The sequence below is a fragment of the Peromyscus maniculatus genome, chromosome 1 (assembly GCF_049852395.1).
Source record: "Peromyscus maniculatus bairdii isolate BWxNUB_F1_BW_parent chromosome 1, HU_Pman_BW_mat_3.1, whole genome shotgun sequence".
Classification (NCBI taxonomy): Eukaryota; Metazoa; Chordata; class Mammalia; order Rodentia; family Cricetidae; genus Peromyscus; species Peromyscus maniculatus.
The window spans coordinates 61,735,750-61,753,599 of NC_134852.1; the positions used below are offsets into that span (position 1 = coordinate 61,735,750).

At 41.2% G+C, this 17,850-nt stretch overlaps 1 protein-coding gene across 1 annotated transcript; it reads left to right on the forward strand.

Annotated features, from left to right (window-relative positions):
* Positions 1 to 817: 817 nt before the first annotated feature.
* On the forward strand, positions 818 to 1,801 carry LOC102911651 (mas-related G-protein coupled receptor member X1-like). Its single transcript, XM_006993445.3, has one exon. The coding sequence runs from the start codon at positions 818 to 820 to the stop codon at positions 1,799 to 1,801; it is 984 nt and encodes a 327-aa protein (XP_006993507.2).
* Positions 1,802 to 17,850: the final 16,049 nt, after the last annotated feature.

The window sequence follows — 17,850 nt, forward strand, 5'->3', positions numbered from 1 at the left end:
GGCCTAAATTCAATCCCCAGGAAAAACAAAATTAGAGGAGAGAACCAAATCTTTCAACTGTGATCTCTACAAGAATGCATGCATGTGCACATGCTTGCGCATGCACAGACACACACACACACACACACACACACACACACACACACACACTTTTTCAATGTGATTTTTAAATTTATGTGCTTTTAAAAAATAAAAAAACAAACTATGATATACAAAATATAGAAAAAGCTAAGCCCTGGAAAATATAGAAAGCATTCTTGTCTTTAAACTACTCCCTCTGGGTCCTATTTAGATCACCAGACACAGCCATCCTAACAAATGTCCTAGAAAAGGTCCACAGTACCCTAAAACAAGGTAGTAATTCTCCATGGATGACGGAACCATCTCATCATGGGGACGTTATAATCATCTCTGTATTTTTCTCAATCCTTTCACACAAGAAAAAAATTATGGTCCAGAAAGGAGTAGTGCTTGGTCTATGTAGCCCCTGAAAGGAGAAGTTTGTCTCACAGAATATGTGGATATGACATAGAAAAGTATGGATTATTTCCACATGATTTGGAGGTCCTGAGTTATACATAGGAAGAATGACTCAGGCTATAGTCAACAAACTCTGGGTTTGAATCCACAGTCCAGAACTCTCCAGCTCTTTCTTGGTGACTTAATCCATGCAGTCATGTTGTTCTTTTATTTATAAATGAATTTATTTAGAAATGCTAACAACAGTATAACATTGTGGTCCTGAGGAGAAGGGACTATATTAAGATGCTCAAACATGGTTTATGTTCTCAGGGACACTACTGGAAGACTTATGAGCATGGATCCAACCATCTCATCCCACAACACAGAATCTACACCAACGAATGAAACTGACCAGCCCAAGAATCCAAATTGCGATCCAATCCTGACCCTGAACTTCCTGGCCCTCATCATTGCCCTGATTGGACTGGCAGGAAATGCCATTGTGCTCTGGCTCTTGGGATTTCATATGCGCAGGAAAGCCATCTCAGTCTACATCCTAAACTTGGCTTTGGCAGACTCCTTCTTCCTCTGCTGCCACTTTATTGACTCTCTGTTACGGGTCATTGATTTCTATGGCATCTATGTCCATAAATTAGGCAAAAAAATCTTAGGCAATGCAGCAATCATTCCCTATTTCTCAGGCTTGAGCATACTCAGTGCTATCAGCACAGAGCGCTGCCTGTCTGTATTGTGGCCAATCTGGTACCACTGTCACCGCCCAAAAAACATGTCAGCTATCATATGTGCCCTAATCTGGGCCCTGTCCTTTCTGATGGGCATCCTCGAGTGGTACTTCTCAGGATTCCTGAGTGATGTTTGTCATCATTTGTGGAAAAATGTTAACTTTATTGTAACTGCATTTCTGATCTTTTTATTTATGCTTCTCTTTGGGTCCAGTGTGGCCCTAGTAGTCAGGATCCTCTGTGGATCCAGGCGGAATCCACTGACCAGGCTGTATGTTACCATCTCACTCACAGTGGTGGTCTTCCTCATCTGTGGCCTGCCTCTTGGGCTTTACCTGTTCCTGTTTTTCTGGCTTGACTTTCATTTGCATTATCCCTTTTGTCATCTTTACCGAATTACTACTGTCCTGTCCTGTGTGAACAGCTGTGCCAACCCCATCATTTACTTCTTCGTTGGCTCCTTTAGGCAGCATAGGCGTCATCGGTCCCTCAGGATGGTTCTTCAGAGGGCTCTGGAGGACACGCCTGAGGAGGATGAATGCACAAAAAGCCATCTTCAGAAAACCATTGAGATGTCAGAAAGCAGAGAATGGTGAACATCAATCAGTCCTTCCTTTAGTCAGACAGAAATGTCCCAGTGATTGAAGTGCTTTCAAATGGTTTTTTTAAATCTAAATTTCTTATAATTCTTAAAGTAGTCAGAAATAATTTCTCCAACTTTCTTTGCATTTTCAATGAATTTCTCAAGTATCCTCTGTGTGTTTCTCATTGAAAGTTTTTTTCTTGCAGTTTTATAATGTGAAAGTTCTTATTTAAACCATAAATCTGAAACTGAGAACATTAAGGTATAAAATGTTTTTCCTATGGGCCATTTCCCAGAGAAATTTATTCTCCATGATTCTCCCAGCACTGGAGATAGTAAGCTCAGACCTGAAAAAAATTTACATCTAAGGATCACTGACATCTCCAATCTAAGGAGAATAGCTTCCTCAAGACATGCTCTGTCTAAGAACAATGTAGGAAGTCAGATTTCTGAGAAGTATTTTGGCAGCTTTTTTCTTGTGTTTTGGGTGAAAAATCAAGGCCTTTGTCCTTGAGAATGGTAAACAGACATTTACTTCTCAATCATAATACAGAAATATGATCAATCCATTGAATGCTGGAAAAACTAAAAAAAAAAAAGTGTAGAACCTGGAAGTTGGATTGGAAAGATCAAGCAGTGGTCTGGAGTCTGTTTTAGAATAAGATATCAAAATTTGACTATGCCATTGACATGAACTGAAGGCATCATAAGCTAAGCAGAACCAGAAGAGTCTATTTGTGCACTGTGAGTACAAACACCTTGATCACAATCTCCTCCCATCTCTGGGCAGCAGTCTGTTAATGTAATGCTCTTTCTATAAGATGCTATGGTGTATACCATATTGATAATGTCAATATAGCGATGCTGATTATAAAATTGATGATACTGTTCTTTATGAGCGTGATAGGGACTGGAGAAAAATTTGTGTGTGTGTGTGTGTGTGTGTGTGTGTGTGTGTGTGTGTGTACAATGACCAGCATATTAGCTTAAGGCTCCCTAAAATGTTTAGAATTTGAACTGATAACTTCACAATTTACCTAATTCACTTTTGTGAGCCACATTAATTTTTTCCATTTTTAATTCTATTTATTTTTCTTTTTTCAATATATTTTAATTAGAATATAATTACACTATCAAAGAAACATTAAGGAACTTAGAGACAGATGAAGATGGGAGAAGAGATAATTCATACTGACATTGTTAATAAAACCAAGTACCTCAGAGAATGGTAAGCAGTATGTAAATGAATACTATTCTCATATTTCAAGGATTTTGTTATCAGACAAGATACCTCTTAAGACAAATTCTAAGACAGGAGCATAGAGAACACTGTCTATCAAGATCTTGAAGTAAAAAAAAATGACTGGCATGAATTTTGTAAAATCGGTTGTAGCAAACTCTGTAATCTCTGCAAGCTCAAGAGAGCTATCCAGGTCAACCAGCAGAACAACTGAAAAACAAAATCCTGTATTCTTGACCCTCTTCCCAAGGACAAACTGATTGACAATGATCCAAACAATAGGGAGGTGGAACAAGAAATAGAGTCGAGGAAAAAGGTGAGAAATAGTGAAATGCCCTCTTTCCTTGAGTCAAGTCTCTCTGTAAACAATAGTTCCAAAATTGGGAACTGAAGAGAAAGCATTTTTAATTAAAATGAACATATTTATTCTTGACATATTAATACCCTTGTTATCCATGATAGTTTAAGAGTTGGCCACCAATTACCAAAAATCTCATGGTCACCATTTGCATATAACCTTGTCCCTCTTTTGAAATTTGATGTCTGCAGCACTTGATATTTAACATATAACATGTTGTGAACACTTAAGACAGACTAATGCATACCCATTTCAGATGTTCCAAAGAGTATAGATGACAATAAATGCAGGTCTGAGCCTTTAACATATTATGCATTCATTTTATTTCTGTAGCATTGTTTGTTCATGGAAATTGGGAAAATATATGATAAAATTTGTAGTATATTGTCCATTTTAGTGGTGGGTATGTTGATTTTATTATAATAACATTCCTTACTTATGGATGGGGAAAGATTCCAAGAAATACATTCTTATGTGAACATAGAGTATTTACATGAGCCTATCACACACTTAGACTATGGGGTTTTCACTTTTCATTAGATTCTTAGAAACTTTTAACTGTTCCTTGATTTCTTCCTTTACTTGATCATTCAAAGTTATATTTTCAGTCTCAGTGTGTTTATATATTTCTATACACATTCTATACATTTCTCTTGCTGTTTATTTCTAGTTTTATTCCATTATGACATGATACAACAGAAGAAATTATTTCAGTTTAGGGTTTCTTAAGATTTGTTTTGTGGTCTAAATTGTGAGCTATTTTGAAGAATGTTTCTTGGGCTTAGGCTTCTGAGAAGATAGTCATTCTACAGAGATTTGCTAGCATATTCTATAGAAGTCTGTTAAGCTCATTTGATCTATAGTATAATCTAATTCTAAGGTTCCTTTGTGAACTTTTTGTCTGGATGATCTACCTATTTGTTGATGATAATGGGTTACTGAAGTCCTATTATTATCTCTGGACCAGCCTATCCCTTCAAGTTTGCTTCATAAAAGTAAGTATACCAATACTCAGTACACACATGTTTACAACTATTATGTCTTCTTGTTGAGCTTTCTCTTTATTAGTATATAGTAGAGTTCTTTCTGCTTAAGTTTGGCTTGAAGTCTACTGTGTCAGATATGGGTACAGATACTCCATCTTACGTTTAGAACCATTTTACTTTTAGAAAAGTATATAATAGTGACAGAGGACACAATAAAATAGATAAAAATGATCAAAAAGAAAGAAAAGAATGAGAGTCACATGTCTTTGTTCAAGAATAAAGATCTTGAACCAGCAGCCTTCTTCACAGGCTACTTTCAGGATGCAGAACAGCTCCCAGTAAGTCAGCTCCTTTCTCACAGCTGCTTTCACTGTGATGAACAAATGTCCTTAGAGACCAGAGATTGCCATCAGTATTGTTAAAAATTCTGGCCGAGCTGGTTTCATCAAATGGAAATGATGAATCACAGTTTCTGGTTAAAAAAGAATATTAAAGGTCATTTTCAATAATAAAATGTAACTTTATAAAACAAGGGCTTCACTTGGCTAATGATTATATATCCTGTCACTTAGGACAGTTTCAGAATCAGCAGATACTCTGGGAATAGCTGCCATTTTAATGAATGAGTCTAGCTAGCCTCACCACTCCAAGTTGGAGCATTATTAAGAAGCACTCAAACCTTATCTGCTTCTATATATCTAGCATCTGAGAGCTTATGAAGAGCATATTGCCTACTGGACTACTCCAGCCCAATATTTCACTAGGAGACATGTATAGCTAGAGGAAATCCATGTGGAATCTACATATACCACAACTGATAAATCAACATCTGAGGACAGAAAGGAATAGATAATGAGAAAAGCTCAGCTCTGAGTCAGATAACAGAGACTTAGAGGCAATTTCTTCCCAAGTTGTAATTATATCTTGCTTTACAAGACATACTTTTTTGTTTGTTTGTTTGGTTGGTTGGTTGGTTGGTTGGTTGGTTGGTTGGTTGGTTTTTGTCCTCCTTGTGATTGAGATAAAGGATTTATTCCACTATACTGATGTCAGTGTCAGTACATTTTCTTAAACTTTTAAACAAGTTACCAGGAGGTTGACGTATCCCTTAAATGGTTGCATCTCTGCTAATGGGAACTAGCAAAGAACATGAAGACTAAGCTTACAGAATTAAGCATCAGATGAGGAATGAGAGATACAATAATCTGTAGGTATATAGACAAGAACTTAGGGAAAGTTTATTACTATGTCCATTTAGCAGAATTGTAATAAGTTCTCCTCTGGGGCCTACCACAGCGGGTTGGCTCAATTAATAGGACCAGGCATAAGTTCCATCTTATTAAATGGTCTTGAAATCAGAAAGTGTTTGGTTACTCCCATAGAATTTATGCCACTATTGCACCAAGGTACATATCCTTCCAGGCTAGACATCATTGTAGCTTGCAGGATTCATAGTTGGGTGAGAGTGTTGATAACTTTCTTCCCCCAGTATCATGACTAGAACCTTTTAATACTATGAAAGCTGAAGATCCCAACTTGGTGCTAACTTGATTTCTCCATGTCCTAGAGTAGATAGATGGTGATTAATACAGAGACTCACAACTGGTAAACATGCAGAGAATACAATAGTACAGTGGGCTTTGTTCTAAATAGAACATCTATTGCTGTGGGATAATGCTATTGTACACTGGTTTAATAAAACACTGATTGGCCAGTAGCCAGGCAGGAAGTATAGGCAGGGTGAGCAGACTAAAGGAATGCTGGGAAGAGGAAGAGCAGAGTCAGGAGTCGCCAGCCAGACACAGAGGAAGCAAGATGTGGGGCAAAACTGAAAAAAGGTACCAAGCCACATGGCTAAACATAGATAAGAATTATGGGTTGATTTAAGTGTGAAAGCTAGTCAGTAATAAGCCTGAGTAAATGGCCAAGCAGTTATAAATATTAAGCCTCTGTGTGATTATTTTATAAAAGGTTGCAGGACTGTGGATGAGAGATTTGTCCCGACCACAGGCCAGGAGGGACACAGGAAAACTTCCAGCTACAATCTTTATCACACCTCCTTAAGACTCAGGAATCATCAAAGAAGAGGGGGCAAAATTTTCAAGAGACAAAACTAATGGAAGCCTACAGTAAAACAGTATTTGTCAGACATGACAGGACCATTGTACACATGGACTCACAGTGGCTGTGACTGCATGCTTGAAATCTGTGCAAAATTAAGCCAACAAAAATACCATCCTGGGTAGGGCAGGGGATCATAAAGTCTCACACTCTTGATATGGGCAATTGACGGCTTCTGGACAAGAAAGAGCCTGTTTTCCTCTGAGATATGTCCCCTGAGAGGCTACCCAGGTCCCTGTATATTGCCCTATCCCCATGCACATATAGGCAGCACTATGTGGATGCGGTGTTTTGTTCTTTAAAAAAAAAAAAAAAAAGACACATGAAGTTAGGAGGAAAAGTGATGGAGGGGAATGAAGGAGACATATTTCATCAAAACACATAATACACAGGTATAGAATTCTCAAGCAACAACAACCACACACACACACACACACACACACACACACACACACACACACACGTGCGTGGGCGCGCGAGCACGCACGCACGCGCGCGCACACACACACACACTACTCAATCATCAGAGATGTTTAAATCTTGTCACTAGACCTTTCTTTAAAGAAAGCAACTGTTCTCAAAGGGAAGTTCCCAAATGTGGCAAACACTTGGTACATGCCATCTAGTGAGAAGAGTGACTAGAAATCCCTCTTTAGCCTATACAAGACCTGCATAAAATCAAACCAGTCAACATTCCTGTGTGGATGAGGGAAGAGTACATGACTCCCACGCCTATTTGAGAAACTATTGACAATTGCTAGATACTAAGAGAGTCAGTTTTCTTTAGGGGTGTAACCCCTGGTAGGTTGACCAGACCCCACTGGATAATCCCATACCCAGGCACATATGGGAAGCACTAATTAGACTCAATCCTAATTAGACTCAATGAATTATTTTTTAAAGGAGAACATGAAGTTGGGAGTGGGGTGAGGAGGACCTAGGAGTAGTTGGAGGCAAATATGATCAAAACACATTGTATACATAGTATGAAATTCACAAAGAATTTTGAAAAATCACATTTTTTAAAATAAACCCTTCTTTAAGTCACATATTGGACAGCCAACAGAGACCCAGGGGAAAGCCAAAACCTGCAGGAAAATGTCATGGTTTCAAAATTCCAGGGTCTCAGGAACTTCCTGATCTAGAATCAGAGCCAAACAGAAGTTACATGTTGATGCTGCAGTACTCCCCATATCCATGGTAATCTTGCGAAATATTAGATCTAGTCAGAACAACAGGGACATTTCTCAATCCTTCTCACAGATAGGGAAACTAAAGCTCAAAAAAACTAAATTTCTTCCACAAGACTAAATGACTTTATAGTGGAAGGACTGTGACTTAAATCTGGGTGATTATTTCACTGACTTTTTAATTATTTGCCTGGTGATCCATGTTTAAAAAAAAAAAATACTCGGCCGGGTGGTGGTGGTGCACGCCTTTAATCCCAGCACTTGGGAGGCACAGCCAGGCGGATCTCTGTGAGTTCGAGGCCAGCCTGGGCTACCAAGTGAGTTCCAGGAGAGGCACAAAGCTACACAGAGAAACCCTGTCTCGAAAAACCAAAATAAAATAAAATAAAATAAAATAAAATAAAATAAAATAAGGAAATGGAAACATCTGACTAATTGGCTACACTATAAAAATGGCACACTACGAGGAACATCAACAGTCTGTCCTAGAAAAGGTGGGGGGAATGGGAGGAGCATGATTACATGCCTCATTACTGTGACAAACACCTGACCAAACTTTGAGGGTACAGCCCATGATGGCAGGGAAGACATGAGCAGCAGACACTTGCCCCAACTGGTCACATTACACCTGCGCTCTGGAAGCGGAGAGCGGTGAATCGTCATGCTCAGCACGCTCCCTCCATTTCAGTCAGTCTGGGAGCCCAGCTATTTCAGATACTTTCTCTTTCTGTGACAACATCACTACCAAGGAAATTGAAGGGAGTTTATTTGGGCTTACAGTTTCAGAGGGATATAAGTCCACAGTGGCAGGAGGCATGGTGGCTGGAACAGGATTGGAAGTCACATCCATAAGCATGTAAGCAGAGAGAGCAAACTAGGAATGACATGACTTTTTAAACTCTCCAAGCCCACCCCCAGTGGCACACTTCCCCTAACAAAGCCACACTTCCGAAGCCTCCTCGAACAATGCCACTGTGGGAGCCAAGTGTTCAAATATATGAGCCTATAGGAGACATCCTCATTCAAACCACACCAGTCCATGAGATGGTGTCCCTAGAGAATAGATCTTTCCACCACAATTAACTTAACCTAGATAATCTCACTGGCATTACCAGTGGCTTATCGCCCCCTCACACTGATTCTGGACCCTGTCAAGTTGACAGCCGAGAGTAATAACCATCACAGACGCTACCATTAATCCCATGACCCACGAATTGGTTGCACGGTTTCTGCTCACATCCCATTGGCTACATGGTGTCATCTGACAAGAGGGACTAGAACATTCATTGCATGCTTTTTTTCTGGATTAAAATTTTGAGAGCCACTATCTGACAGAAAAAGGAGAATGGATTCTGAGCGGAACCAGCAGTCTCTACAGCCCCTGATGGAGAGTACAAGAACATTTGTCAGAAGCTCCTCGGAAATAAAAAGGGATGGAGTAGAAAACAGTGACAACAACTTACCTAGGCCTCGAGGTAACCAGGATTGGTAATAGACCTGCTCCTGATAAGACCTCCAGAGAAATCTCCTTCATTACTTAACCCCCAGTTTTTCCCGTGTTATGTGAGATTACAACAAATGGTTGAGATGTTGGGGTAAAGCCGTCATTAGAAGTAGGAATGTTGGTGCTTGTGGACCATCAGGTTTGATAAGAAAAAATAATACAAAGGGCACTGTGTACAGAGCTTCTTGGTTTCCTTCAGCTTCCTTTGCTGGTCAATCAAGACTGTGGGAGCTTGTCTGACAGTACAAAATGGATGCATCCACTGCTGGATGTCTCTCCGAACTCCTGGAAGACATTTCCTCTTCAATTTCAGACCTTCCCAAGCAAGTTCTCTAGATATCACAGTCATGGCTGCCTTTGTGAATCCAAGAAAAAGCTCCCTAATGCTTATCTGTTCTAACTAGCTTCCAACTTCTTTTGTCCTGAAAACTTGACTTTTCTCCTTGTTTGCAGGGATTTTATTTTCTCCACAATTCTGACTGCCAATTTTGCTGTAACTTGAAAACTACATCTCTGCTTTTCCCATCCCCATTTAGTCTACACACAGAAGCAGTGGGTCATAAGGGATTATTTAAAAAAAAAAAATACAGTAGGCCAGACATAGTAGTACATGTGTTTAATAAGCACTCTGGAGGCAGGGGCAGGTACATCTCTGTGAGTTTGAGGCCAGAAAGGTCTTCATAACAAGTATCAGGTCAGCAGGGCTATACAATGAGACTTATCTAAAATTTTTCAGAAGGAGTAAAGTGGGGTTTTCAAGCAGTCCTGCTGGGTTCAAATCATACTGTGGGACCAGCAGTTAAACATTCATTCTGATTTTCCTCCCATTCCACCTACTGTTAAATGGGGGAAATATTCATTTTTGATCTCCTAGGTTCTGGAGGGTTCTTGAGGGAGAGACATCTGGTAAACTTTCAATCAGCAGCTGTTAGTCACCTAAGTCTACAATGGTTCTTTCTCCAGTTGATACAGGCATAAGCATCTCTTCACATTCCAAGCCTCAAACTGCTTCATCTTCCCCTCATGGAATCCCCTCACATGAGTATTCATCTATAAACCAAATTCCACTAAGTATATCCAGTGAAAGAAAATGAAACAGGTGTGTGTTGTACATGGAGCCAACCATTTCAGAATTATTCTCCTACTTCAAATGCCTCTTCTCAGTGTCAGTCCCCAGCCCCTTTCCCCTCCTTCTATACACTGCTGAGAGATTCAGCACAGGCAAGTTTAGTCCCACACAGTGCACCAAATTGTTTCTGGGTGCTCAGCAAAACTAAACTGATTCCTCTCTTTAAAGACATATCTGTGAGCCGGGCAGTGGTGGCTCACGCCTTTACTCCCAGCACTCAGGAGGCAGAGGCTGGCAGATCTCTGTAAGTTCGAGGCCAGCCTGGTCTACAAAGTGAGTTCTAGGGCAGGTGCAAAACTACACAGAGAAACCCTGTCTCAAAAAAAAAAAAAGACATATCTGTGATCAACTTCCATTATTTGGGCATATATAAGTAATACTTCTGCACAGAGAGCTTCCCTCAAAACAATTAATGACATTTTCTTCATTTCATTTTAAAATACATGTTCTAAAAGCCTTAAATGTGTTTTCATTTTTACTTCCCATTTAAACCAATCTATTAAAATTAGCCTGTTCATCTTTGTATTTGTTTTTTCTTTTAAATAAATGAGAGCACTGTGCTCTGCACGCACACACACACACACACACACACATATAGAAAATACTCTTGATGTCAAGAGTATTTTCAAACTTGTTTGTGTGTTAGTACTGGCCTGCAACTCCAGCATTCAGAATGCTGAAACAGGATCATAAACTTGAGATTCATCTGATCTGTAGAGCTAGACACTCTCAGAGAGAGAGAGAGAGAGAGAGAGAGAGAGAGAGAGAGAGAGAGAGAGAGAGAGAGAGAGAGCATTTATGTCCTTTAGTTTTTTTAAACCATTTATGTCATTTATTTATGATGGTAATACATGCATAAATGTACACATAAAGGAGCCAGAGGAGGATGTCAGATGTCTGCTTCTATCACTCTCCACGTTATTCTCTTGAAAGAGAATTGCTCACTAAAGCTGAAACTTGCTACTTTAGCTGGGTGGGATAGCCAGAGAGCTCCTGGGTTCTATCTGCCTGTCTCCACCCTTCAATAGGGATTAAAGGCACACACACAACCATGCCTTCCTTTTACATGGATGCTAGAGCTTTGAACTCGGTTCCTTATGCTTACGTGGAAAGCATTCAGGCCCCCTGAGCCATCTCCTAAATTCCAGGGTTTATGTCTTTAGTAGTTGAAATACTGAGACATTTCCAGGACACCAGGAACAGTAATCCTCATTCCTATTTTTCCAAGAGGTCACACTGTCCTCTTGGCCTTAAATCATGATCTCTTCCATGATGGACTGATTTTAGTGGCCAGTATTGTCTGAGATCATCTCTTTTTGATTCCTGAACTTCAGAGAAATCTGTCACAATAGAGAATAATACTGAACAAAGTCTACTCTCTCTCCTCAAAGACTCTCAGATCCTATCTCAGGCTTACTTTTCCTTCTTCAAGAAATTCTAGGGGCATGACATAACATATAGATGTGGAATGGTGTGGGGACATGCTTTGTGACTAGGCTGCAAAATATCCACACTTCAGTAGAGGACCTGTGCCGCCCCTAAGCACTGGAATCAGGAAAAGCTGGATGTGAAGCACCAAGGCTCCCCGATTTTGGATAGTTTTCTTGATTCTGTGACAGCCTGTCTCCTCTTCTGTAACGTAAGGGACATTCTCACACCGCAGTATGGTCCTGAGAATTAAAGGTTGAATAAGAGGTTGAAGCATTGTTTTTGCTCCCTTGCAACATCAGTGAGGATTCTGAGCAGCAGAATTCATCGTTTTGGCCCAGGAGATGGAATTCATATCAACGAATGGAAGCGAGAGGTCCTTGATAAAACTTGAACACAGAGATCCTGATTTCTTGAGGCATTTTGCAAAGTGACTGGATCAACCAAGTTGCAAAGAACTAGTTTCTCTAGAAAACTGTGTATTTATCGTGTAAAGGGAAAACCTTACCCCATTGTTAACTTCTGGCTAAAATGTCTATGAGACTTGAGTTTGTCTCACACATGATGTCTACAGGGCCAGCAAGACCCCAGGAGCATGAGCTAAAGCTCATAAAAACTAGTACCCTTTGTGGTCTTTCTCAATGCCTGCAAAGAGTTGTGCTTTACAGAAGTTGTGTCCCTTCCCGGGGAACTAAACAAATACCTGGTCCAGGGCTCAGAAAAAGATGAAGTATACAACGGAAGTTGGAGCAGCTGAAAGCCCAGTTTCCAGTTCATCACAGTGTTGTAGCCGCCACGGAAGCAACAAAACCTGGTCATCCAAGTACCTTTGCCCCAACCTACCAGACTTAGATAATTACTGTTCTGTTTCCAGCTGCTAAATAGTAAAGCCCACCCTAACCAGAAACCTGACGAAAAGAATGCTGTAACGTCCTCAAAGGTAAAACTCTGTTCCTGATCCCGGGCAGGAACCAGCTGTGAGGCCTCCGCAGTGGCTTCTCCCCAACTCCAGGTAGCCTGGATCATCCTTCCAGAGCCAGACCCGGACATCTGAGCAATGAAAGACTCTAGAGCAGACGCTGGAACTAAGGATTTGAGAGGTTACTTGCTAACAACAGACCGGTGAGCGCAGGCGGTGACGCCGCTCCTTCTCCTCAGGCTTCCACGCTCCATCCTGCCTTTTCTCCTCACTTTTCCTCCCCGTCGCAGCTTCCTTCTCGCCCTGGGATCACCCCGCCAGCAGATGGGTTTCACCCGGACACCAGCCCTCCTCATCGGCACCCCTTGCTGCTTCTGCGAGCCCTGCCGCCGCCGCCACTTCCGCCGCAGGCGGGGCCCGTGGGTGAGCAATGGGCTGCCAGAGGGCGTCAGCCCTGCTCGCGTCTGTGTGGAAGTCCTCTAAGGGATAGAGGAAGGGGCTTTTCTGTCACCCAGCCTCCGTGGCAGCTTACACTTCATCTGGCAACACCCAAGGCTCCCTCTGGAATTCTGAAAGCCTGGTCCGTGGGCGGAATGGCGAACTCAGAATCTAGCACTTCATTGGTTTTTGTTGCTTTGCTTTGGTCAGGTTCTTTTAAAGGTAGTGGCGGTTCCTTTGGGCAAGAGCTGGCCTTCCCGTTATACATTGTGGTTTGTTTCGGGAGAACCCTGTACCTCTCCCCCTTCTTTTCTCTGCTGATTTTGTACTTTTCTTGCCGAGTGTAACCATTAGCAAGCACTGACAGTGTATTGCAAAAGGAAGTTTGAAATAACTTAAGAATTAGCTACTATGGCCATGGGTCTGACTCGGTAAAATCCAATTAAATATGTCTGATACCTTCATCTACCATGTTTGCTGTTCTCCTTTCACACGTGGGAAGCAAGTATCACACTTGCCATAAGAAAGAAAATCTGGCCGGTCGGTGGTGGCGCACGCCTTTAATCCCAGCACTCGGGAGGCAGAGGCAGGCAGATCTTTTGAGTTCGAGGCCAGCCTGGTCTACAGAGGGAGCGCCAGGAAAGGCGCAAAGCTACACAGAGAAACCCTGTCTCATAAAACAAAACAAAACAAGAAAGAAAGAAAGAAAGAGAGAAAGAGAGAAAGAGAGAAAGAGAGAAAGAGAGAAAGAGAGAAAGTCTGAGAGTTCTTTTTCAAAATAAAAACATCTTGAGTCAGCCTATATCCAACTATAAATGAACAGGACACAGTGGATCTCTAGGGCCGGCAGCCTGATCAATTAGCAGCCCCCACCCAAATCCTTCTAGGCCCCCCAAAGTAAAGGTTTAAAGTAGAAAGGTACTATTAAGATACTTGCCTGCAAGGTCATGTACCTACCTGACAAGCTTTACAGCAAACAAAATATAAAACATGGTTTTGTCAAGAAAAAGACAAACATAATTGGCAGAAGGAATAAAACCTAAGTGACTGAGACAATCCTCTTGACTAGTCACCCAAAGAGGAAGGAGGGGAGGTGACTTGCTTCACGGTTTAAAACTGTTTTCTGGACTGAAACCAGTGCACCTGCCATTCCCAGCTGATGCTGGCCTCGCAAAGTGGGAAAATAAAATGCCTCGATTTCACCACTGTGATCTGGTGCTTATACGAAAAAAGGATCATTGGTGTCACACTTCTAAAATGGGGCAGTGTTCAAGGAATGAGTAGATGTTGGCTGAGTTTTAGTCTACACTTCAATCGTAATATGAAACTCTGAATTTCTCCTGAAGGCCTTTATTTCGTCGGCTCTCCTAGTTTAGTTTCTGCTGTGGTAAAACACTGACTAAAAACAAATTAGCGAGGAAGGGAGCTTATTTCATCTTACAGCTTAGCTTCCATCACTGAAGGGAGCCAAGACAGGAACCTGAGGAAGAAACTAAAGCAGAGGCGATAGAGGAACTCTGCTTACTGGCTTGCTCAGCCTCCTTTCTTATACAGCCCAGGTTCCCCCACACAGCTCACAGTGTGCAATTACAATCAGAAAATCCATCAGAAACATGCCGCACACCAGTCTGATGGAGGCAGCGCCTCAATTGAGGGTCCCTCTTCATAGGTGATGCCAGTTTATGTCAAGTTCACAAAAGCTAACTAGCACAGCAGTTTAGAAAAATTTGGTTCCCGAAAAGTTGACCAAGTTTTTCTTTTTTCTTCCTCCCCTTCCTTTTTCCCATCTCTCCAAGTACACCTGGACAGAAGTTTTTGTTTCTTGACCCTTGGTATTATAGTCTGCTACAGTTTAGGGATGACAATTATGACTTAACGTAAGTGGCTATTAGCTGTAAAATAAAGAATAACTATGCTACAATCCAAAGACCCAGAGAGACTAGGTAATAAGGAGGGTTCATGGGAGGACACCCGGATCTCCCTGAGAAGGGGAACTAGAAAAGATTTCGAGAGTGGCCTGTGAGTGGGTGATGATGGGAACACAAGCAATCGGGTTGGGGGATGGGGATACAGAGGGAGAATATTGAAAGAAACTGCTGGAAAGGGATGGGGGCATTTGGGGGTCAGGTAAAAACCTGGTACAAGGGAATCTACCAGGATGATCCCAGCTAAGACTCCTGGCAACAATGGATATGTAGCCTGAACTGGCCATCTCCTGTGACCAGATTGATGCCTAGCCAATTGTCATCAGAGAGGCTTCATCTGGCAACTGATGGAAACAGATGCAGGCCCACAGCCAAACATTAGGCTGAGTTCAGGTAATCCTGGAGAAGAGGAGGATAAAGGATTGTAGGAGTCAGAGAGATCAAGGACACCACAAGAAAACTCACAGAATCAACTAATGTGGGCTCACAGGGGCTCACAGAGACCGAACTGACAGCCAGGAAGCCAGCGTAGGACTGACTGTTATGGTTGTGTAGCTTGTCCTCTTGTGGGGCTCCTAACCTTGGGAACAGGGGCTGTCTCCAACTCTTTTACTGGCTTTTGAGAACCTATTCCTCATACTGGGTCACCTTGCCCAGTCTTAATACATGGGGAGGTGCTTAGTCTTACTGCAACTTGATATACCATATTTTGTTGATACTCATGTGTAGCTGAAGTTTTCCTGTGCTCGCCCGGCACCAAGGTCCCATAGCCATTTATAAAATTCCCGTGTCTTGCCTGGTCCTGCATACCTAAGTAAACACACAGAGGCTTATATTAATTAAAACTACTCAGTCATTAGCTCAGGCCTACCTACCACTGACTAGCTCTTACACTTAAACTCGGCCCATTTCTGTTAATCTATATGTCACCACATGTTCCGTGGCTTTACCTGTGTGCCACTACATGATGCTCCTTGGACAGCAGGCTGGTGTCTCCTCACACAGCCTTCGTCTTCCCAGAATTCTTCTTGTCTATTTATCCCACCTATATTTCCTGCCTGGCTACTGGCCAATCAGCATTTTATTTATCAACCAATCAGAACAACACATATTCACAGCATACAGAACATCCCACAGCACTCATGGGAGACCTGCCCATTTCTGAACATAAGTGGAGGGAGAGTGTATTGGAGGATAGGAACAGAGTAGGGATGAGGATGAGGGACTGGGAGGAGAGAAGAGAGGGGAAACCATAACTGGGATGTTAAATAAGTAAGTTTATTTATTTTAAAAATTATGACTTAAACTATTCAATAACATTAGCAAGAAAAGATAATGATGCCTGGAGTGTGCAACTGAAAGCAGGGACTGATATACAAGAAATAAAGAAAATAAGCCTAAAAAAAAAAAAACACATTTTAAGCTGTGAATAGAAATAATCTCTTTTAAAAAGAGAAAATAGAGATCAGACTAGACTGCTCTAGCACACGGAAGTCACAGAAGTGCTGGAATAAAAGGAATAAGCAGAGGGGAAAAGAAAGGAAAGACTGAAAAAACAAAAGTAGCATTGTTCCCAATGCCAACCAAAATTGCATTATAACCAGACAAGGGTCCTGTAGACTGTATGATGTAATGGCACTAGCAAAGTTCTCCACTATTCCTCCTATTCCATTGCTGGGTGGCAGTAGTAATCCATTTGGAAAGATTCTTGAGTCTCCAGCTTAAGAAGTCCAAGTTCCCTGCACTGTCATATCTCTGAGAATTCTCAGGAAAGGTCTTGTTTTAATCCATTGAGTCCTTGTCTCAAGTTAACTACAAGGGAAAGATTTTGAGTCAGAGATATGAACTGAACATGGTGGGAAATCAGATGTAGTCATGAGAGACATAATAATGTTTCCTGTTTGAGGCCATCAATTACAGAAGCTAACAAGGAGAGGTAAGGAGTAAGGGGAAGCAGTTGCCAGTAATTACCCGTAGTAGCCAAGGTGTGAAAACACAGACACTGAGCAGTCTCCGATGGTGGAAAGCACTGCACTCTGATAGGCACCTTCACCCATGAAGATATCAAAACGTGTGAGAGGCTAGGACCAGTCAGTGGAAACTTGTCTACTGTACCTGTTCATGAAGAGCTAATTACAGTTGTCTCTGCCCACAAACTGCACCTTGTGGTTGTTGGGCAAGTACCACAAAAAAAGAAGAAAGAAAGAGAGAGAGAGGGAGCCAAATATTAAACAAATTTGTTCTCACCAAGTAAAACACACTTGAGTGGTCACAAAAGGAAGAGACAGGCTAGGTCAAAATCTTTCATAGCTGCCAATTGACTGACCTTAAAGAATCACAAACCTGTTTTCTTTTTTATTTATTTTTATTTTTTTATTTTTATTTCTCTCTTTTCTGTCTTATTTTGGAGCATGTACATTTTTTCTATATAAACTTTTAATCAGATATAAATATTTAGATATAAATTCTTATTCATGCAACTTTTTTCTTTGTCTTTAATAATACCCTCTCATTTTTCCTCTTTTTAACACCTAATTTCTATATCTTCCTTTCTTTTTTTCTGTTTTTCTTTCTAGACTCCTTCTTGCCACAGGGGACCCAAGCTGACCTCAGGCTTCGTCTCCCTGCCTGCACCACTCAAGTGCTGGAATTGACAAATGGTACAGCATCAAACTACAAAGTGCCCACATAGACAAAGAAACAAGAAACTGATGAGGCACACTACATAATGGAACAAAGGCTTAGCCAGATGTTCATCATACAGGTGATTAGTTTGCAGAATACACAAAGAACTAAAAAAAATAGACACCAAGAGAAAAAAATA

Bases quoted from the DNA above. Each gene is read 5' to 3' on its own strand.
- LOC102911651 (XM_006993445.3), top strand. From the start codon at position 818: ATGGATCCAACCATCTCATCCCACAACACAGAATCTACACCAACGAAT.